Source organism: Penicillium alfredii (assembly GCF_028826965.1).
Source record: "Penicillium alfredii strain IBT 34128 chromosome Unknown utg000004l_segment0_segment0, whole genome shotgun sequence".
NCBI classification, from domain to species: Eukaryota; Fungi; Ascomycota; class Eurotiomycetes; order Eurotiales; family Aspergillaceae; genus Penicillium; species Penicillium alfredii.
In genome coordinates this window covers 4,292,192-4,315,379 of record NW_026622701.1, presented here as the reverse complement: position 1 = coordinate 4,315,379, position 23,188 = coordinate 4,292,192, and the positions used below count along the sequence as shown (strand labels likewise).

General features: G+C 34.2%; 3 protein-coding genes across 3 annotated transcripts; 1 reads left to right on the top strand and 2 right to left on the bottom strand.

Moving 5' to 3' along the window:
* Positions 1-6,296: 6,296 nt before the first annotated feature.
* NUU61_003305 (uncharacterized protein) lies at positions 6,297-6,972 on the bottom strand (the record flags this gene model as incomplete). The annotated part of the gene is made up of 2 exons (XM_056653887.1): positions 6,297-6,658; positions 6,909-6,972. The coding sequence occupies 2 exons, from the start codon at positions 6,970-6,972 to the stop codon at positions 6,297-6,299; spliced, it is 426 nt and encodes a 141-aa protein (XP_056514954.1).
* Positions 6,973-17,556: 10,584 nt separating this feature from the next.
* Positions 17,557-18,589, top strand: NUU61_003304 (zinc finger CCHC domain-containing protein; the record flags this gene model as incomplete). Its single annotated transcript, XM_056653886.1, has 2 exons — positions 17,557-18,081; positions 18,464-18,589. The coding sequence occupies 2 exons, from the start codon at positions 17,557-17,559 to the stop codon at positions 18,587-18,589; spliced, it is 651 nt and encodes a 216-aa protein (XP_056514953.1).
* Positions 18,509-22,957, bottom strand: NUU61_003303 (uncharacterized protein; the record flags this gene model as incomplete). Its single annotated transcript, XM_056653885.1, has 2 exons — positions 18,509-18,688; positions 22,328-22,957. The coding sequence occupies 2 exons, from the start codon at positions 22,955-22,957 to the stop codon at positions 18,509-18,511; spliced, it is 810 nt and encodes a 269-aa protein (XP_056514952.1).
* Between the last annotated feature and the right edge of the window lie 231 nt (positions 22,958-23,188).

The window sequence follows — 23,188 nt, the reverse complement described above, 5'->3', positions numbered from 1 at the left end:
TAGAATTAAATAATTACTTAACGTTAATACTAATAGCTAAGATCGAGAGGAGATTATAGGCAAGGCTTATAAATATAGGAAATTTATACTAATAATCCTTCTAGAACTAATAAAGTAAGATTAGGATAGTATCTAGATAAAGGGTAGATTATAATAATTAGTATAATATTTAGATAGATTAGAACTAATATCCTTATTAAAACTAGGGTTCTAAAATAAGCCTTAAAACCCTGGTTTTAATAGAGATAGAAAGATAGAAACTTAATAGATTAGAACTAGGGTTTTAAGCGATTATTTAGAACCCTAGTTTTAATAGAGATATATATAGAAACTTACCTTTTTTAATATATTATATTATCTTAGACTAAGAGCTTAAGGTAGAAGAATCGGTTATTAAAAATATATTAAGCTCGTTAGTTTAATAAGACTATTTTATTTTAGATAGTAATTAAAAGCTTAGAATATTACTAGTTTAGTAACTTAGAAATTAATCTTTAAGATTTTACTAGTATTAAATATTATAATCTATCTAAAGGTAGTCTTAGTCTTTAATTTAAAAAAATTTAATCTTATATTAAAGGGCTAAAATAGTACTAATTATATAGATATTACCGAGCTTTTTATTATTTATTATAGAGTAATACTTACGGAGTTTACTTTTAGCTAATTTAAGGGCTTAATATATCTATTACTTCTATCTAACCTTTTTTCTATTAAGCTATCTAATTAACCTTTTAAGATAATTAAATAGTTTATTATAGATAGTAAAGATAGTATAAATAGTAATATCCTTTATTTTTAAGAGGACTATAGTAAATTAGAAAAATAGCTAAGTAATATTAAGAAGGTAATTAATCTAGCGTTACTTATCTATATTAATTTTAAAATAAGGATAATTATATTTAGAGTAAAATCGATTAAAAACTAGTTATAATTACTTTATATACTAGAGTATTAAAAAGGTTAAATTCTATCTAATTTAGATATCTTAAATTAGAACTAATCGAGGGTGATCGGGCTAGAGACTAAAGAAGGACTCCTAATATTAAAAGCTTATATTAATAAAGATTATAAGGTTTCTAATCTAAAATATAAAATAGATTAATATTTTAATTAATAAATAAAGAATATAGATATATACCTTTATAAGAGTTATCGTAATATCTCGTTTTTATACTTTTCGATAGATATATTAGATATATTCCTTAGATTAAATAGTCTTAATTACCTTATTCTAAAGGTTCGCTTTTATCTAGCTAAATAGTTATTTTAAACTTAACTAAATTATATATATAATATATAGAACCTAAATAATTATTATCTTAGAGTTAATATCTAATAATTAAATAGAATCTTAGATACTTAAAATAAGGATAGAGTTATTTAATATATTATTAGTTATTACTATAAATACTTAGTCTTTAATCTAATATTTCTAGAGGATATCGAGGAGGGTTATACTAAGATTCTGCCTAGAGTATATATTAGAAATAGGTTCGAAGCTAAGTAAAACCTCTTAATAATTCTAGTCTATATTAATAAAATAGCTAGAGATAGCTATAAATACTTATTAAAATAGTAATATCTAATAGTTAAGACTAATAAAGAGCTTAGTCTTAGATAGAAGCTTCTAAAGTAAATCTTTCTATTAATCTTAGGTTATTCCCTAGATTCGACGCTATATAGTTTAATAGGAAGGGAAACTAAAGATAAATAATAATAATTAAGTTATTCGAAGAAAGGCTTAGAATTTAGGATACTTAATAGTTTAAAAAAGAAGCTATAAGGTAATTATTATAATAATTAACTATTACTCCTATAGCTCTTAGATAACTAGCTAGGCTATTCGAGGGGAGTTCTTAGCCTAAGAAAGATTAGCCTATAAATTAAATAATAGCTATATAATATACTATATATTCTATAAGATATTAGATTATTAAATATTTAGTAATGCTTTAGCCTTTTTAGTATATACTCCAATTCTAATAATATTAGAGACCTATTATCCCATTCTTAGTGTAGACTAGATAGTCTATAACCTTACTACATCACTTATATAGGAGCTTTGGCTCTCCTATCACTAAATATACAACTTGATCAAAATATAACTATTATATCGCTTATATAGGAGCTTTGGCTCTCCTATCACTAAATATACGACTTGATCAAAATGTAACTATATATTAGTCCGTCGTGGACCCTCCTAGTTCATCTTCTTTATAGTATTATAAGAACCACTAATTTAGGTATTAAGCCACTAGTTTAAAAACTCTACTTTATTTATACTATCAAAAATCACCTAGATCTTTTTCCGATTATTGGATCGTTTTAGTGTTAGTAGTATAATAAGAGGGAGGCTTTACTTAGTTTGCTAGCTTTCTAGTGGTTCTAAAAGGGTATCGAGAAGTTGATTAGAATAGAAAATAGATAACTTAAACCCCTTACTCTTAATAAGAGAGGGAGGGTATAAGATAAATAACTAAGATATAGAAGAGATATAGTAATAGTATATTAAAATAAAGGACTCGAGATATAGAAAAATAATCTAAGGTAAATTATCGTAGATTTAGGGGAATATATAGATCTAATACTTATTTCTTATTAGTAGATAGGATTCGGCACTATCCTAGTACTAAATTTTATAATTAATCAGAAGATGCTCTACTATAATATATATAAAGCTTATTAGATAGTAAGAAATAGATTAATAGGTCAACCTATAGATTAACCCGTTAACCTAAATAATTAGATAAGAGTAATACCCTAAGACTTTTATTTTTATCCCCTAAAAATTTCAACCTAACCAGCCAACCTTTTTATATAGGTATATTAGAACTAGGGCTATAAATAAACGCGTAGATAGATTAAAACTAGGGTTTTAAGTAATCGCGTAGATAGATTAAAACCCCGGTTCTAATAGAGATAGAAAGACTACTATAAAAAGGTATATATTTTATTATATCTAGTAAAAGGGGGACTATATAACCCTTTTATAATAAGAGACTTAAGATATAGAAAAATAATCTAAGGTAAATCATCGTAGATTTAGGGGAATATATAGGTCTAATACTTATTTCTTATTAGTAGATAGAATTCAGCACTATCCTAGTACTGAATTTTATAACCAATCAGAACAGGCTCTACTAATATATATAAAGTTTATTAGATAGTAAGAAATAGGTTAACGGGTTAATCTATAGACTAACCCGTTAATCTAAATAATTAGGTAAGAGCAATACCCTAAGATTTTTCTTTTTATCCCTAAAAAATTTCAACCTAACTAGCCAATATTATTATTTTATATAAATTTAGAAAAAATATTTAAAATAATTCTTTTATATAAATAAGACTATAATATACTTATATATTAATAAAGAAATATTAGATATTAGATTTATATCTATTTTATTATTTCTAATATATATAGTTTATTTATATAAAAAGTAGAAGTACTACTATAGACTTTAAATATATATTTTTAGGTTTAGTATAAGAAATAGTTAACTAATATCTTTTTTCGCCTATATCTACCTATTATAAAATATAATTCTTATCTTAAAGTATTAAATTAATAAATTAATATATTATATATTCTAAATATATTATTACTATATAATATTCTTTTTATAAAGAGTTAGAATTATAAGTTATATTAGAACAAAAACAGTATTTAATAATAGTATATTATTAAAAAAGATAAGCAAATTATCTATCCTAATTAAGAAATTTATACTAAAATAGGTTAAAAATAGGTTAACCCGTAGGTTAATAGGTCAACCTATAGGCGGGTCAGGATTTTATTAACCCGACCCATGGGTCGTGGGTTTAGGTCATGGGTCAAGATCTTTGACCCATGGGACGGGTCTGTCTATGTCTAATAGTATCGAAAAGATAATAGACAGAGACTTAATATTATTAGGTAATTAGAATATTAAATATAAGTAATAGTCACTATTTCTCTACCGAAGCGATAAGGTGCTTATTTCAAAATCTCGTTAGCTTTTGATTTAACTAACGAATAATTTAAAATAACTCATATTAAGAAAAAGCCGGTATATTGTTATTTCTACTTATTAAATACGGGATTATACTAATAGATACCGTGGAATTGACGGCTAGAGAACAATTAATATAAGTCTCCTTAGATTATTGCCGTTAAGAAAGATCTAAATAGTAACAAAAAGTAGTATCAAGATAGGGTAGGATATTTTAGCCCCAAGTATTCTGACCTCAATAACTTCGGTTCACGTGTGGGTCCTATCGCGAACCGTGCGTCGGCCAGCGGCTCCCACCGAGGCGTTAAACGCAATGTTTCAGTTGATTTGGCTACGTGAATAGTGTAAAGTTGCAAAATTTCTACTCGGCCAGGCAGGAGGATAATAAGAAAGAAAAGGGACTTCAGCAGATAGTCTTACAGAAATGTACAATTGTTGTTTGTGCTGGCGCTGCCGGATTCGGCTCCCTCCCTGTTGCGATTTCTATATTAATCAACTCTCGACAAATAGCGAGCCGCCTATTATAGAACGGCGAATTATAATAAACGGGCTAGGCTTAGATAGATAGGTTAGTCACCGCTAGACAAGGGGCGTTATCTAGTGTCTCTATTCCACAGATTTTTGTTTTAACTAGTTATTAGCTGTATTTTTACACTGGATCACACACGTGTAATACTCGTACAATTTTTGACTTATCGTATCTCTTTTATTTCTATACTAAATAGAAGGTAGATTTTTCTAAAGATCTTATACTACGTATAGACACTTAACGTCTTTTAGCTCTACCTAATATAGTTTTCTCTTTATTATTTATAATCGCTTTAGAGCTAGCCGATATTTTAAGATAGGGTAGTAAAAGTTAATAATTAACGCTTACCTAAGCTTACTCTAAAGGATTTTATTATAGCGAAGATCCTTATAAATTATTCCTAAGGCTTTAATTTCCTTTTTAGATCTATAGATCTCCTAACGAAGCTATAACGCTAGCTCCCTTATTACAGTATTTTCGCCCTCTCTAGTCTATAATAAATATATAACGAATCTTACTAGCCCTATAAAGAAAGTAAACTTTTATTAAATCGATAGTATTTAGAAAAATAAATATAGTAGACCTTAAGCTTTCTGTAGGATTTAATATACTTACGCTTTGCGAGATATTTCTTTCTATAGCTCCGATATAGTCCTTTTACTAGTAATAGTATAGCTATAGATAGAGTAAATAAGTTTAAAAGGCGCTCTGTATACTCTATAGCTTCCTATAGGTATATAGTCGTTACTATTTTTATTTAATTATACTTAAGTAAAAGGAGCTTTATAGACTATTAGTATATTATATAACCTAATAATACAAAAGTTCCTACTTATATATCCTGTATCCTGCCAAAATAGATATTAATAGAGGTAATAAAAAAATTTAGGGGAGGAAGAGGGGAATTAAATACTAGAATAAAAAGGGGGAGGGAATAGAAACCAGTCGGTGCTGACCAGGAGGAAAGAGATAACTAACTAGCTAGATCGAGTGATGGGTGTTTTGGTTAGTTAGTTGGTTGGTTAGTTTTGTGAAATTTTTGATACATCACAGTACCAAATTAAGGCTTGGGAATTCCCAGAAGAGGTAAAACAACAATACACAACATTTATACGATGGAAAAAAAACAGAAAGTAGAGAACAGGGTAAGGGTAGTGAGAAGAGAATAATCTCCACTTCCAGTAAGGATGACCACTTGGTCACGTGTTACCCACATGACCGCTACAGTATACTCAGTTACATTTCCCTACTTCCTGAACTAGCAGAACTCCCGTAGCGCCATATACTCACGGATTAGGGGTCCAATTCAAAAGCCTCTCTCTCTTATCCTCGACTTAGATAGAGAGCGATTAACAGGAGGCTTTATACAAGAAAGAAAGGCAACTGGATGAGATCATTCTTTGACACAATCTATAAGCTAGAGACCGCGAGATGAATTAGTTATGGGTGCACTCTAGTTAGTATTTTCTTCTTGTGCTTTTTTTAGACAACTCCCATGTTTCGGGGGCTTTAGCCTCAACGATTGCCGAGTATTTGGGGGCCAGTCAGGGCCTCAACGATCGCCGAGTATTTGGGGGCCAGTCAGGGCACTTCCAAAGGATCCATAGCCCCCAAATAGGGGGGCTAATATACAGCCCCTAGTAGATTATATACTATTGCCCTAAGGGAAAATGGATATATCAAGGCCGCGAATTCCTCCAGATTCACCGTCTTTCTGGATAGCCAACAGAAAATTTCTTAAACCCTTGGTGCCATTATACCACTACAAATCCTCAATCATGAAGTTCAACGTGGCCCTCGTTCTCCTCGCCTCCTCGGTGGTAGCTAATACAGCTGTGATCAGTAAGTAGGGCCATTGGTCTACGGGCTCCCTTCACCCCGAATAGTCTTGAGGGCGGTAAAGCTAACGCCTTTGTCTTTGTCAAGATTTCCCTACCCAGCTCAGTCGGAGGGCCAGCATCAATCTTAGTGGTCTCGGTCGCGGTTGGGGGGGCACCGGCGGCGACAGCAGCGACAGCGATACGGACTCCGACGCCCACACTGGGATAGTCTGCGGCGACGACGGGTGGATCATCCACCACAAAATGGTCGGTTGCAAAAAAGGAGCCGATGGCAATGGCACACCCGTCGACGGCTATTGGACCGAACAAAGTGACTGGTGCTGGCTTGCGAAGACGTCTGACGATACCAATCGGCTGAAATGCACATCGTTAAGTGGCAATGATGAACTCACTGACGAATTTACTTGCCTGAGCACAAGCGTCGGCAAGCAAGGGGGCTGCGGCTCGTCTGGATAAGAACAAGGTTTTATTTCTACATTTCCCTGTATTATTACATGAAATTTATTGAAAGAAGACGATTGCTTCGCGATTTTGATCTCATACATGCAATGCCATCGTGGTATGCCCTGCGACGGGCTCGATCGAGAGAAGCAGCTTTGCTTGTCATAGCTTAAAGAGGGTAAAAGCGTGGTCGCTTGGGGTAGCTTAAAGGAAACCGTGGTCCGTCTCACGGTAGGCTCTATCAAAAGAGGCAAGCTTTCCTGTGATAGCTTAGAGAGAGGGGAAACCGTGGTCCAATAAAATGACAGATTCGAGCACTGATCTTGTATGCCGTTCCCTCTAATAAGAAATCCAGCGAGTCATCACACTATACTGGGATCATGAAAATAATTTCCGGAATTGATCGCATAGTACATATAGGAGCCCTATGGACAGGCACCCGGCTAGAACACTTGTATGCTAATTAAAGGTGCTGGTTTTATAGCGCCCTTTGGTGATAAAAATAATCAGTAAGTCTTATTACGTAAGCAGTGTTTTATTAGGGAACTAGTGTTCTAGCTCGATACGCAGCGTTTGATCGCCCAAGCTGCGATCGACAATCCGTTTCAGACGTAAATCAAGTGGTAGCAAATCTGCGACACTTTTTGGAACAAGTCGACTGGCCTCCCTGGTCTTGTTGGCCTTTCCAGTCCCGCTGGCCACATATGACTTTAACATTGATAGGTAAGTCGAGAAGACCAGCCCGAGTATGATTACTAGCTGGATTATAGATATAGGAGTCTTAATAAAGATTTTTATATTGATAGTAGAATTGACCTTAAAATTTTTATAAACAGAAGTACCGAAAGCGAGTAGTTAAAGATAGAAGCTATCAACCCCGTATCCCCTTATAAAGATATATAACGTAATCCACAAGCGAGTGCCGCACACAAGCGAGTGCCGTAGTATATTAAGTATATAGAATTCAAATCGATTTATATTCGCCATAACGCCTTTATATACAAAAAAAATCTAATTATATCGTTTTGGACACTATAATCTTCGATGCCCTAATTCGCGGCAGTCGCTGTACCGCGGTAGCGCTCGCCGAATTGGCTGCGAAGCTTATTAATAAAGATCTACCGGGGTAGTTGATTAAGCTTCAGAGGCTTGGTACGCCGTCGATATTAGCTCACGAGTCTCTTAGATTGATAGGCCTTAATCTTAAGGTATCTATCTATTAGATCTAACTCGTTTTTGCTTCTACTTCTTATTAACTACGCGTAAATCCTTATTTTTATACGCGAGGATTATAACGCTATATATCGCTAGTTAGCAGCCTTTAATAAATTAATCTAATGCCGCGTTAGTGTAAAGAATATACTTGTTAGGGTATAAGGCCTATCGATTAGGTAAAGAAACAAGGGGAAGGAGTAAGAGAAAATAGTATATCCTTATTACTATTAAGACTGAATCTTATCTTACTAGCTAGATACAGGAGTGTTAATTTATTATATAGTATCTTCGTAACTCCACGTATTATCGATAATATAAATAACTAGGTCTCTATTATATATTGTGATTATTCTACTATAGGGTAGATTAAGTAATAAGTTCTGACTTCTTTTAGGATTATATAATATTACCTAATTTACCTCTTTCGTTAGTTAAGAATAACTTTATACCTTGCTATCTTAGTAGACCTTTTATAATTATCCCTTTTCTTAAGATTAGGTAGCCTTAACTAATACGTTTATTTTATTACTATAATATAGATACGTCGGCGCGGTATCTTTTTGTAGGGTTTTCGTTTATCTTACTATCGAGGCGATAAAGAGATTATATAGTTAACTAGTAAATAAAGATATATTAAATTATATATTTAAGTCTTTATTTATATTTTCGAGTAGTAACTCTTTTTTTTTCTTTTCTTTTTTATATTATATTCGTTACGTTTTATCCTTTATTTCTTACTGTTTCTACTACTTCCTATTCCCTTTCCGTGATTATTATTATTATTATATCTTATTATTATTATTTAGATTAGTTATTATACTAGCCAATATATTTTATTACTATTTTATCTATCTTTCTATAATATATTAAGTATTTTCGGACTAAGGTTAAGGCGTATAACTCTAAATCGCCTTTTATTATCGAATATAAATTAGATATAGCGGCTTCGGTTATTTATTAGTAGTATTCCGTCTATAATATATTATATAATATAGTATATTCTATAGTATCTTTATTTTAGTTTATATTAATATTTTTTAGGTTATAGAGGGTATAGTTAGAGACGCTTATAATCTATAGATAATCCTTAGCTAGTTAAATAAGGAATTTCTAGAGCCTTTAGCTAAGGGTACTCCTAAGGAGGGAGATAAAAAGAAGGAGAATAAATAAAAAGAAAATATATTAATTATAGCCGAAAAGATTATAATAGAGCTTATAAAGGCTTTTAATATAATAGAGTTAGTATATCGCTATTAGTTCTCTTTTATTATTATCTATAAATTAATTATAGTAAATAGGATTACTAGTACTAGTATAATTTTACTAATATTCCGGTAAGCCTAATATAAGGTTTATATAATATATATCACTATTCGTCGCTAGGATATAGCTATTTATATCCTTCTATCTAAGGATCTCTTAGGGAAGTATCTCTAAAAGTTCTAGTCTCGGCGTCTTCTCTATTTAGTTCTAGGAGATAATAATTTTATATATTAGATAATAACGAAATAAGAGCTTTTAGAGGCCTTATAGTTAATATCTTAAAATAAATATAGTCCTAATCCGGCGGTCTCCGATCCGATTAATAATCCCGATACTAAATATTATTTAAAGTAGTTAAAGAAGAACTTCCCTATTCCTATTCCTAAGTTTTAAGTAGAGTTTTATATTTATATCGTTATTTTATAGTAATAATAATAATATTATTCTGGTAGAGTTTCGGTGGTTTTCTATTTAGTTTATAAGATTTCTTTTTAAATAATATTTTATCTCTTTTATTTTTATTTCTTATATTTTATAATAGCTCCTTTTATATTTGTTATATTTTTTTTAGGATCTACTAATTATACTCTAATAGCTAGTCTTTCTATTTAACTAGGAAATAGGATTTTCTATTAAAGTATTAGTAATTTTTTATTTTTTTAATCTCCTATTTATTATTATCTTATAATTCTAGTATTAGTATACTTCTATTATCGTTTTGCTCTTTATCCCTCTATTTCTAGGGTTTAAGAAGTAATATATAGAATATATTATAAATTTAATTATATTAGTTTAATAGAACTAGTCAATATATCTATAATCCGATCTTCTCAAGAATTTAGAGAGGTCCGATAAATTTAGATACTAATTTCTTTATTATCTTTAATCTTAAGTTTCTTATTAATAAAATAATTAAGTCTCTATATTTAAATAATATTTTTTTATAGATTTTATTATAGTATTTTATTTACGTTTCTATTATTTTTCGCTATTATTCTATTAAGTCTTATCTTAACTTTTATAGTTTTTTAATATATATTTCTATTATTAGGATCTCTTTTAAAAATATATTATCCTTAATACGTAATCGGAAATTAGGCGAATATCCTATTAAAGTCTAAAATATAGATTTCCCTATTATTATATTAGAGATATTATTATATATAAATTATATATTTCTTAGTAATTTTAGCCACGCGATCTATTCTTTATCGATAAAATAGTAAAAATAATATTCTAGCGTCTAGTTTATCCTTTCTATTTAGCTATTAGTTTATAGATAAAATACTATTAAAAGATAGAGTTTAATATAGCTAATATAATATAATTTTAACTAAAATTTATTAGTAAAGAGTGATCCTTAATCTAAGATAATTCTATCTAGTAGCCTATATTATAGTTCTATTTTATTATAGAATAATTCTATAAGTTCTATAGTATCGATTATTATTAATATAACGAAGAATAGGGACTATTTTATTAGTCTATTAATAATAACTAATATCGCGTTAATTTCTTAGGTTCTATTTCTATTTAATAATAACCCTATAATAAAGTCTATTAATAGTTCGCTAAAGGGCTAAGATAATATTAGTAGCAATTCTAGTTTATTATATAGGCGATACTTTAGTATTATTATTCTTTAATATATTATATATATCTAGATATATTCTTTTATATTATCCTAAAGTCTAATCTAGTAGAACTTCTTTTTTAGTAACGTTTTGGTCCTATTTTACCTAAAATAACTTATTAAAAGATTATTATAATAAATACTTAGTAACTTCTTTCTAAGGTTCTCCTTTATTAGAATAAAAAGATAATTCTTAAATTAAAGAAGGCTTTTTAGGTTAATATCTTAATTCTTAAAGTTTTTAGATATCTAATTTAACGTGGCTTTTAGTCTTTACGTCTCTAGATCCTTATCTTAGATCTATTTAATTATTATCTATAATTTAATACTAGCTTCTACTAAATAGATATACTCTTTTTTATAAATACCCTATATTTTATATTAAGGTATTCTTTTATCTTTTATAAGTTTTTCTTAAATAGTCTAGTTAACTACTTTTATATTAGTAGACTTTTTTTACTCTTTATTATATAGATACTAAACTAGGGATCGCTTTCTCCTAAAAGTATCTCGCTAGGTTTAAACTAGGACTTTTTAGCGATAAGATCTATAATTATAATTACTTAAATACTAGTTTTCTATAGGCTAAATAGTAGCTTTTTGGTTATAATCTATTCTTATAATAGTATAAGTAATTCTTTTCCTAGAGCGTCCCTTTAAATAGAATTAGGTTTTTTTGAAAGTCTATCTATAGGATTATTTTTTCCTAATTAATACTTAACTATAAAGTTAAATAGTATAAGATATATATATTAATATATCTATCTTCTATTTAGCTTAGTTTATTTTATAAAAGATTAAAGATTTAAATAATCTAATAATATTTTAATAATAAATCTATTACTTTTTAAATACTATCTTTAATATTTAAAAGAGTATATAATTATAAAAAATTCTTAGTCTAGTATACTATAATTTAACTCTACTCTAGAGAATAATTTTAACTAAAAAATAACTAGATAATACCGATCTTAATTATCTAGTTAAAAGAGAATACTAGCTATTCCTCGATTTAATATATCTATTTCAATATATATTAGATATTAAGGATTAAAATATCGTAATAGGGATATATTATAAAAGGCTACAATTAAGCGTTAAAACGCTACTTTTTTATAAATTATAAATTAGTAATTTCTAGGTTTTTTACTATTTTTACTCTCTTTAAGTAATATAGTTAAAGATATTATAATATAAGAGAAGTTATAGATAAATTATCGATAGAAGTTATAGAACCTAATAAAGACTTAGATATTATAGTAACTTTTAGATTCTAGCTATAAAATAATAGCGTTAACCCGTTATTAGTCTATTAATATATTATCTTAGTTTATAATAAATCTAAGGAATTTTACTCTTCTTTAATAAAATATATATTTTAAAGGTTTTATATAAAATCCTATTTCCCTTATTTTTTTAAGGATTTACTAGATATAGCGAGTATATAATTTATAGTCTAATAAGAATATTAGAATATTATCTAAATATATAATATAGGAGATATTAAATAATCCCTATAAGATAGTATAGATATAATTCTAAAAAGTAATAAGAGTATTAATTAAGCTAAATAGTATAATTATATACTTAAAGTAACTATAACGTATATAAAATATAGTCTTTTATTCTTTACTCTCTTAAATATAAATATAGTAATAGGTATCTTAGATATTAATCTTACTAAAATATTTTACTTCTAAAAATTAATCTAAAATCTCTGAAATAAGAGATAAAGAATATCGATTCTTTACTATAACCTTATTAAGTCCCTAATAATCTATATATAGATATAATCCTCTATCTTTTTTTAGAATAAAAAGGATTAGTACTCTAGTAGGACTTTTTAAGGGTTTAATCCTTCTATTTATAAGATTTTTATTAATATAGATTTATAATATTTATAATTCGTTTTATAATAAAAGATATATTAGTCTATAAGATAGGGAATAATTATTTTCTAGCTTAATAATATAATCCTATAAATTATTAGATAAAAAGATTTATAATCGCTCTATTAAGAAGATATCGATAAATCGGTATAGTTCTAGGGGGATTTCTGAAAGATAGGTAGTTAGTTCTTTATCTTCTTTATAAGGTAACTAGACTTCTTTTGGGAGTTTTACGATAACGTAGATAATAACACGTTTTCGATATTCTTTCGCGAGTTCCTAAACTAGTATTAACTTAATTCTAGTAGCTTCGAATTATTAACTTTAGTTTTATAGTAAAATATAGACGCGATACTTAATAAATATCGTTATTAAAAATAAGATTAGATTTCTTTATTTATAAAGGTTCTTATTAATCGCGAGATAAAAATAAACTATTAATTTAGTAGTCTCTCGAGAGTTAGTAAATATAATAGATACCTTCTATATATTATATAAAGGGGTTTCTTAATTATCTATTATTCTAAGTAATATTAACAATAGTTTTGCTCTTTATAATTTATATTTTTCTGCGAATTCGATATTAATAATATTAATCTTAGCGTAGATATCTATATCCGCGTATATTTCGACTTCGTTCTATAGTAATACTAGAATATAAAGATAAATTATAGTTCCTATTTAGGGTAATAGAATTAACTACGTAAGAATTAGACTAACTTATTATTATTTTCTAACTTAATCTAAGTTATTATTTATATACTAGTTTTCTTATTTAATTTATTAGAGTAATAATTAATAAGATAGGTTTCGTTTTAATAAATATAATATTAAAGGGTTTTCTTATCTCTTTTAGTTAGGTTCTTTTCTTTTTCCTAGATCCTTTCTTTAGATCCCTAAATTTTGCGGTTTAGTTAATACTGATTAGTCTAAAATTATTTATTTATAGGTCTTTTAAGGGTTTCGGGGCCTTTTCGTTTTCGTGTTAATTATAGTAATCTCTAGTAATACGTAGCTAAAGATACTATCTTATCTCGGTTTTTAGATAGCTTATATATATATTCCTATATATATTGCCTAAAATTATAGGTAAATTTTGAGAATATTATAAATACCCTCTCTTTTTTATTTTAACGAGGGAAGTATTATTTTAATAAGTCTAAAAATATATAAAACTCTCGCGGATCTTACTCTAGATATTAATAAGCTCTTTATAATTATCTTATAATATTAATTTTAAGAGTTATAGTATCTTTAATAAAAGAGAGAGTCTAATTCTTGAAATAAATCCACGAAACGTTAATATTTCGTTATTTTTTCTTAGGTTTTTTAGTAATATATTAATACTATCTCTATTAATAGATAAGTTTTATATATAATAAGGCTATAATAATTTGCTATTCCTTATAATAATACTTCTATAGTACTCTTTTAAAGATAAAAGAGAGATCTAAGAGCTATTTTTCTCTTTATTAAAAAGAGAAATAGATCGAGAGTATTAAGATATTTCTAATCCGGATCTTATTTTTATCTTCTATAGGGGATAAACCCTAATTTTATTATTAATTCGCTAAAGATTTAGTAGTATTCTTTTATTTAAGCTAACTTTTTATTTATTAGGCTATTTATTATAGCTCTTATAGATATTAAAGTTTTTCGATTATTTCCTAGATAGTCTATAGATCTTTATCTAATTAAGTCTAATTAGTTTCGGATAGAGGGGTTTATAATATTTTTTTAAGAGTATTACTCTAATATATTATAATAGATTAGGTCCGTAGAGTTATCCTATTTCTTTAGATAATCGAAGAGGAAGATTTAGAATTATAAAGAATATACTTATTAGAGTATAAAGTCTATTAATTAGATAAAGAAATAAAGAGAAGGAGTAAAAGAAAATAATATATCCTTATTACTATTAAAACTAAATCTTATCTTACTAGCTAGATATAGGAGTATTAATTTATTATATAGTATCTTCGTAACTCTATATATTATTAATAATATAAATAACTAGGTCTCTATTATATATCGTGATTATTCTACTATAGGGTGGATTAAGTAATAAGTTCCGACTTCCTTCAGGATCATATAATATCACCTAATTCACCCCTTCCGTTAGTTAGGAATAACTTCATGCCTTGCCATCTTGGTAGACCCTTTACAGTTAGTTAGACTTAGTAGGCTATAAAAGCGATACTTTAGTAGAGCTTTAATTAATAAAGCCTATTAATATAGCTATTTTAAATTTTAGGGGGTTTTTAACAAAAATTAACTATTTTAATTACCCTAGCTACTTCTAAGGGGTATAGATATATAAAGCTAAATATTAAGCTTTTCGATAACCCGATCTAGATTATAAAGAACTAATCCAGCTACTATAAAGCTATTTTAAATAGTTTTAGTTTTATTAAAGGCTTACGAGCGAGTAGTTAGGTATATAATAAGAAAATCGAATTTATCGATATAATTAATATTATATTATATTTACCTCTTAACTAAACTACTATATACCTTTTTTAAAGATATAAAGCAGCTAATATTAAGAGGCTATAGAATATATAATAAATACGCCGGTATATAAATTAGTATAATATTTATATCGCTATATACTTTATTAAATTAAGGTATTAAATAGCTACTATAGCTATCAAGGATAAGAAATCGATATTTATCTTTTATACGATTAGTAATAATTAGTATAAAGACCTTTTTTAGCTAGCGAAGGCTAATTTTGTCTATAGTCTAACTATTTTCGTTAATTTCGAAATACTAATTAGGTAGTAGATTATTAAACTAGCCCTCAATATAGACCTTATCTTTAAAGATAATATATAGTAATAGTATCTATCTAGATATGTTTATCGACTTAATTACTATAATCTATTTATAATTCCTAGATTATAATAATAATTACTAATTATAATATTTAGACCGAGTAATTACTTTAGCTATTAAAGTAAGGCCTATTACGAAGCTAGTCTTATCGAAGTTATATATATCGTTATATAGAATACTATTTTTATTAACTATCTTTCGAATATAGTTAAACTATTTATTAATGATTTTTGGGTCTTTATTTTTAGTATATTAATAATTATATCGATAAAAGAAGTAAGTCTTGATTTTATTATAGTATTTAATAAAATTATAGACCTAATTCTGGCCGATAGACTAAATAGAGGTAGATCCACGTTTAGCTAATAGAATATTAGCTATTTCTTATATAGCTATTAGCTAAAGAGCTATTCTATATCGATCTATAGAGAGGATCTATCGAAGAATTGATTCTTCTTTAAATTAAATTAATTTCTAATAGTTAACGCGTATATCGGCTTAAAAAGATTAGCTAAAAAGATAGCGGTAAATAGTATACTTAGAGACTTCGAATCGACGCGCTGCTTCACGAATTAAAGGAATTTCTTGCTTCTAAATAGCCTCGATAGCTAGGAAGTGTTACGAACCCTGCAACCACCAATCGATCTGGCCCACATGGAGCGGCGCAACAGATCACCAGACAGAGATGATTAAGATCATCACGTGACCACATGCAGGTGGTAGAAGGGTATGCTGATCAAACGGTAGACGACGCCAAGGTCTCAACTACCACTATACCATCTACCAATCTACCAACCCAAGGACGGAGGATATAAGGACACTCGTTCACCAGGATGTACCTAGTTCTTTGTGATCAATCTTCATACCATTGTTACTTGAGTACCGTTCACAGTCTCGACTATAAAGCCAAAAACCTCAACGATCTTGGGAGCTTACTTAGTGATCTTTGATCCCTAAGTGACTGACTTGATCGGCGCCCTAACTGTCACACCCTGCAAGTACCCTAGAGACCCGAGTCCATCTAAGGCCCTGCGCGGCATTGGTACAGGTTGCGGACTATACTTGGGGCTCGCAGTATTCCAAGAGAAGTATCATCCTTTGAGGACCCTACTCACCGTGACCAGTTAGCGGTTCGTAACACATTGATCACCCTGTCAGTCGAAACTGTGAAGCAACGGTCATCATGTCTTCGCATGGCAGTAACCACAAAGGCAAGGCAGTCGAACCTGTGCCACCGAAAACCCAGACACGTCAACCCGACCCAGAATCGGAAGACGAAGACGAGAAAAGAATCAAGGAATTGGAAAGACAAATCAGCACCCTCATTAGCCAACTCACCATATTCGAACAAAAACACGACGGTGAAATCAAGAACCTTCACGACTCAGTCCAGCAAACCGATGTCCAACTCCAAGCTCCATCGCCAACGGCACCGCAGCTGCCCAAGGCAGAGAACTTCGATGGAACTCGCTCTAAGTTGCGAGGATTCCTCACACAAATGAACATGCACCTCGATGTCAACAGGCATCGATTGACGACTGAAGCGAGCAAAGTCATCTTCGTGTCAACCTATCTACGAGGACAAGCATGGGATTGGCTCGAACCATACGTCCGAGAATACTACGAAAAGGACAGCTCGGAATGGTCAAACACCGCACGAAACATTTTCAGCAGTTACGGCAATTTCAAGACTCATCTTGAAAAAACATTCGGCGACATCGACGCAAAGAAAACAGCTGAACGAAAACTCAGACGACTCCGACAGACGGGATCGGCATCAGCCTACACGGCCGAATTCATGCAGCAAGCAGCGATACTTGGATGGGATGATTACGCTCTGATTCCATACTACGACGAAGGATTGAAATCTCACGTCAAGGACGAAATCGCAAGACATGGAGACTTCGACACTATGGACGCGCTCATCGACTTCGCGGTCCGTATCGACAACAGATTCCACGACAGACAAATGCAGAAACGGGAGGTGGAAGGATGGAGACGAGGCAACGGTCGCCCATCTCATCAGCGGTTCCAACCTCAGCGGACGCAGCAGCCGCGCTCTAACGACCCATATGGCCCACGACCAATGGAACTCGACGCAGTAAGGCTTCCAGAGGAGGAGCAACGTCGACGCAAAGAAAACAACCTGTGCTTCAAGTGCGGAAAGCCAGGACATCGATCGAGAGAATGCAAGAAACGCAACGACAAACCGCATCAAATGCGAGCAACGAATGAAAGGCTCGACAGAGGAGCATACGATACCACCGGCATCGTGAAAGCCGAGAAACGAACCCAGCAGCTCTGCGCAACAAGAGAGCAAGGACGGGAAGGACCAGTGATTGTGGACGGCAGCAAGCCACCACCACCAAAGCAGAAAACACTACGAACACGAAACTTGGACAGTGAAATTAGCCAACTCCGAACGGCTCTGTCAGAAGTACACGATAAAATGACCTCACGAGAAGAAGGACTCAAGGAATGGACAAAGATCCTTGATCAACTGGCCGACCTACACCAGTTAGAGAAACAGCAGAGTGAAGAATTCCCAGAGATTGATTGGGAACGCATCGAGAGTCAAGGATGGACCCAGTACGGTCCCTGGAACGCCATCGACTCCCAGGACGAATGGAGTAACTTCCATGAGCGGGAAACAGGTATCCTGAAAACACCAATTGAGGTCCCAGGAACCCCGGAGATCCAAGAAACTCCACCCGAACTCCTAAGGACGACAACTCACCTGGAAACGCCTACGAGATCCCCCAGAAACAGTGAAAAGCAACCCGAACAGACTCAGAATGCCTTGAGTGACGAGGCAAAAGATCTTCAAGATGAGCCGGCTCAAGAAGAGCGATCCCAGAATGAACCTACGTGTCCATGTGAACATCCACGATGTTCTTGTCGAGGCTACGCACGACACCCAAAACACGACATCCGTGCGGTTCTAGGATGCTACGATCACGATTGCGCAACCCATCGACAAGGAAAATTGAATTATGGGATTGAACCACGACCATTACATTGGGAAAACCCGCCACAGTGGAAACCTGAATTTACAGGCACCTGGCGAGGAAACGAGAAACTGAAGAACCCACGACAGCTTGCAGCTACCCAATGGGGAGCCCACATGAAAGTTATGGTCAACATCGCGTACAAGGATACACGAGCAATGATCGATTCAGGGGCCTCAGGAAACTTTATGAGCCCACGATATTGCCAACAGAAGAACGTTCAAAGGAACGAGAAGAAAAATGTCTCACCCATCATTGGTCTCAACGGAGAGAGGCTAGGGCCAGGAATCACGCACGAGACGGGTCGACTCCCTATGGTCTTGGGAAACCATTTCGAAACCATTAACTTCGATATCACCAACCTTGGAGAGTACGACGTTGTGTTAGGAATTCCGTGGCTGCGACGACACAACCCAGCGATTGATTGGATGAAAGGAACAGTTGTCTTCGACAGATGCGAGTGTCGACAGACCAGTGAGACATGGACCGGACTCGCACGACAGCAACGAAAGGAACCTAGCCCCGGGGAGGCAGGTAGTCCTCGAGACTCTCATGAGGCGGGACTCACGAGAAGTACTCGGCCCAGAGGCGGGGCACAACACAAGACAATGGATGTCAGTGTTATCGCAACAATCGAACAGCGACCAGACATGACCAACGACGAATTGGAAGAGTACGTTATGGTCGAGCACGAATCGAGATCCCTCTGTGCCATCGCGGCAGGAGAAGAAGCACTAGTACCCGACGAGTATCAGGAGTACCAGGATGTGTTTACACCACCAGCGGAAGGAACATTGCCCGCACACGACTCATTTGATCATGAAATCAACGTTCAAGAAGGAAAAGAACCCAGATTCATGCCAATCTACCAGCTCTCGCAGAAAGAATCCGAGACGCTGAAGGAATACATCGACGAGAACCTACGCAAAGGTTACATCAGAAAATCGACATCACCAGCAGGATACCCTATCCTCTTTGTGCCAAAAAAGGACGGATCACTCCGACTTTGCGTGGACTACCGACAACTAAATTCGATAACCATCAAAGATCGACACCCGCTACCTTTGATCAGCGAGATCCAAGATCGGATCCAAGGCGCCAATTACTTCACGAAGTACGACATCACAAATGCCTACAATCGGCTACGGATCAAAGAAGGCCACGAATGGAAAACAGCATTTCGAACTAAGTTTGGACACTTCGAATACACTGTTATGCCTTTTGGACTCACCAACGCACCGGCATCGTTCCAGCGCTTCATTTTCAGCATACTGGAAGAATACCTCGACACTTTCGTGATAGCCTACTTGGACGATATCTTAGTATTCTCCAAAACAGAGGCCGAACACGTGGAACACAACAGAAAAGTGCTACAGAAGCTCAGAGAAGCTAAGGTCACACTGAAACCCAAGAAGTGTGAATTCCACGTCCAGGAAACAACGTTCCTAGGATACACCATCAGCCCACAAGGATTGGGGATGGAGGAAGAAAAAATCAAGGCTATTGTCGATTGGCCTACACCGCAAAGCACCAGAGACGTCCAAAGCTTCCTCGGATTGTGCAATTACTACCGAAAGCTTGTACCACAATACTCGAAGCATGCGGCAGGACTCTACCGATTCACCAAGAAGGGAGAAACATTCAATTGGGACGACACAGCAGAAGAAACATTCCAGAAACTTAAAGACCTGTATACCAAAGACAGGATCGTGAAGGTCTTCAACTACGAACAACCATGCATTTTGGAAACCGACGCATCAGATTATGCGCTAGGAGCACAGCTACTCCAACCCGACGAGGAAAACACGCTACGACCAGTTGCGTTCTGGTCCAGGAAAATGATTCCAGCAGAGCTCAACTATGACATCCACGACAAAGAATTACTGGCTATCGTGTCAGCATTCCAAGTCTGGAGAGCATACCTGGAAGGAGCAAAGCACACCGTGACAGTCAAAACGGACCATCACAACCTGACATTCTTCACAACAACGAAGAAACTCACTCGACGACAAGCCAGATGGGCTGAAACTCTTTCACAGTACGATTTCAGAATCGTACACTGCAAGGGAACCGAAAACGCAGTCGCCGATGCACTCAGCCGACGACCAGATTACGAGTTAGGAACCAAAGAAGCAGAACCTGCTATCCTGGCAACCAACGAACAGGGAGAAATCGTGTACAATCGACAGATACTCTCCGCAACAAGCGAACCCGAAGACGACGACTGGCTCGAGCAGATCCGCAGAGCCACCGTCGAAGACGAATCCATGCAGAAAATCTTGGCAACAGACCAACATGGCACCATGAGTGACGAAGGACTCGTCCTCATTCACGGATTAATCTATGTTCCACGACCATTGCAGAACAAGACTATCCTGAAACATCATGATTTACCCACACACGGACATCCAGGAATCGAAAAAACCATGGAACAGATTTCTCGCAATTACTACTTCCCGAACATGCACCGAAAAGTGAGAAACTACATCAGAAATTGCGACACGTGCCAACGAGACAAGACACCAAGACAACTTCCTCAAGGAGAAATGCAAATCCCGAACACACCAACACGACCATGGGAATGGATAACCATGGACTTCATCACGAAACTACCTGAGTCGGAAGGATGCGACATGATCATGGTCATAGTCGATCGACTCACGAAATACGCATACATGATTGCGACAACAGAGAACATCGACGCAAATCGCATGGCGAATATACTACTTCGTTACGTTTTTGCAAACCACGGAACACCGGACAAGATCACATCGGACCGAGACAAGTTGTTTACGTCCAATATGTGGCAATCATTTGCGGACCAAATGGGCATTGAGCATAGACTCTCTACCTCATATCATCCACAGACCAATGGACAGACTGAACGAGTCAACCAGACGTTGGAACAATACCTGAGACACCATGTGAACTACCAGCAGGACAACTGGGCAAGATTGTTGCCAATCGCACAATTCGCGTACAACAACGCGATGCACGCAACCACGAAGGAAACACCATTCTTCGCAAACTACGGGTATAATCCCAAGTTAATCGGGGAACCACGGAACAAACACAATGTGGCAGAATCAGCGCGATTACTAGCCACCGGAGTCAAACAGCTTCACACACAAATGGCTCGAGACATCGAATTCCTGAATCTACGCATGAAAATGCACTACGACCAACGCCATCGGGATGGTCCTGACTTAAAAAAAGGGGAGAAGGTCTACCTCCTACGACGAAACATCAAAACCAAACGACCAAGCGACAAGCTCGACCACAAGAAACTGGGACCATTCACGATCGAAGAAAAGACGGGACCAGTCAACTACCGACTGAAACTACCGGAGAGCATGGGGAGAATTCATCCAGTATTTCACATCTCATTGCTTGAACCCGCACCGAAAAACGCTGAACTCACTACCAATGTGGAAATCAAAGAAGAAACCGAAGGCGAATACGAAGTCGAAGCAATTGTGGACGATCGCTGGCACAATGGTCAACAACAACTTCTTGTGAAATGGAAAGGGTACCCCACCTCAGAAAACACATGGGAACCTATTGCGCACTTGGGGGGCTGCCACCGGATGGTTGAGCAGTACTACCTTGCGGCGAAAAGGACGCCCCAGCAGCGACAGCAGAGGAAGCGCCGGTGCCAGCGCTGTCCCAAAAAACCGAAGGGATCCGAACAATTTCATCCCACATCTGATCAAAATTCGGATTCTCAGCAGTAGCCGCCAACTGCTGGAGATCGAGAGCAGGGGATACAACCTGCTCTGGGGACGTTTGTTTTTCGTCCAGAATCGCCAACAATTCCGCATCATGCTCTGACATCTTGAAGCCCTTCTGCTTTAAGAAGGCCATTTGTTTCCGCAGACGACGTTGACGACTCATCGTCGCCTGATACTGCTTTTGCTTATCCAACACCTGTTGATGCAACGCTGCGAGACGATCTTGTAACTCGCCCAGCTCAGGCTCCAACAAATCCAACTCTGATTCACTCCTTTCAATATCCGCCGACAACTTCGACTCGGCACGAGACAGCAGGTCCCATTCCACGCCAGTATGGAATTCCCTCTTGCAGGAACGACCAGCACGAGTACACGACGCACACTTTGAATACCTTCGGGAACGATCCATCACGCAATCTTCGCCAGATTCGGCACAATGAGAACACGAGACAGAAGCAACGAAACCGTTGTCCGAAATATAATTCGACTGACGAATACGACCAGCGACTTGATCCCGCAACGACGGAAGCTTGGGGGTACTCTCAATAACTGCGTCAGCCTTTCGTTTAGGCATTGCGAACGAAGGACATACCGAAGGAAGAAGACACCACCTAGGGATAGACAGGTTATAAGGGATTCGAGGGCGAAACCCGAGAAGAGGGGGAGGTGATGTTACGAACCCTGCAACCACCAATCGATCTGGCCCACATGGAGCGGCGCAACAGATCACCAGACAGAGATGATTAAGATCATCACGTGACCACATGCAGGTGGTAGAAGGGTATGCTGATCAAACGGTAGACGA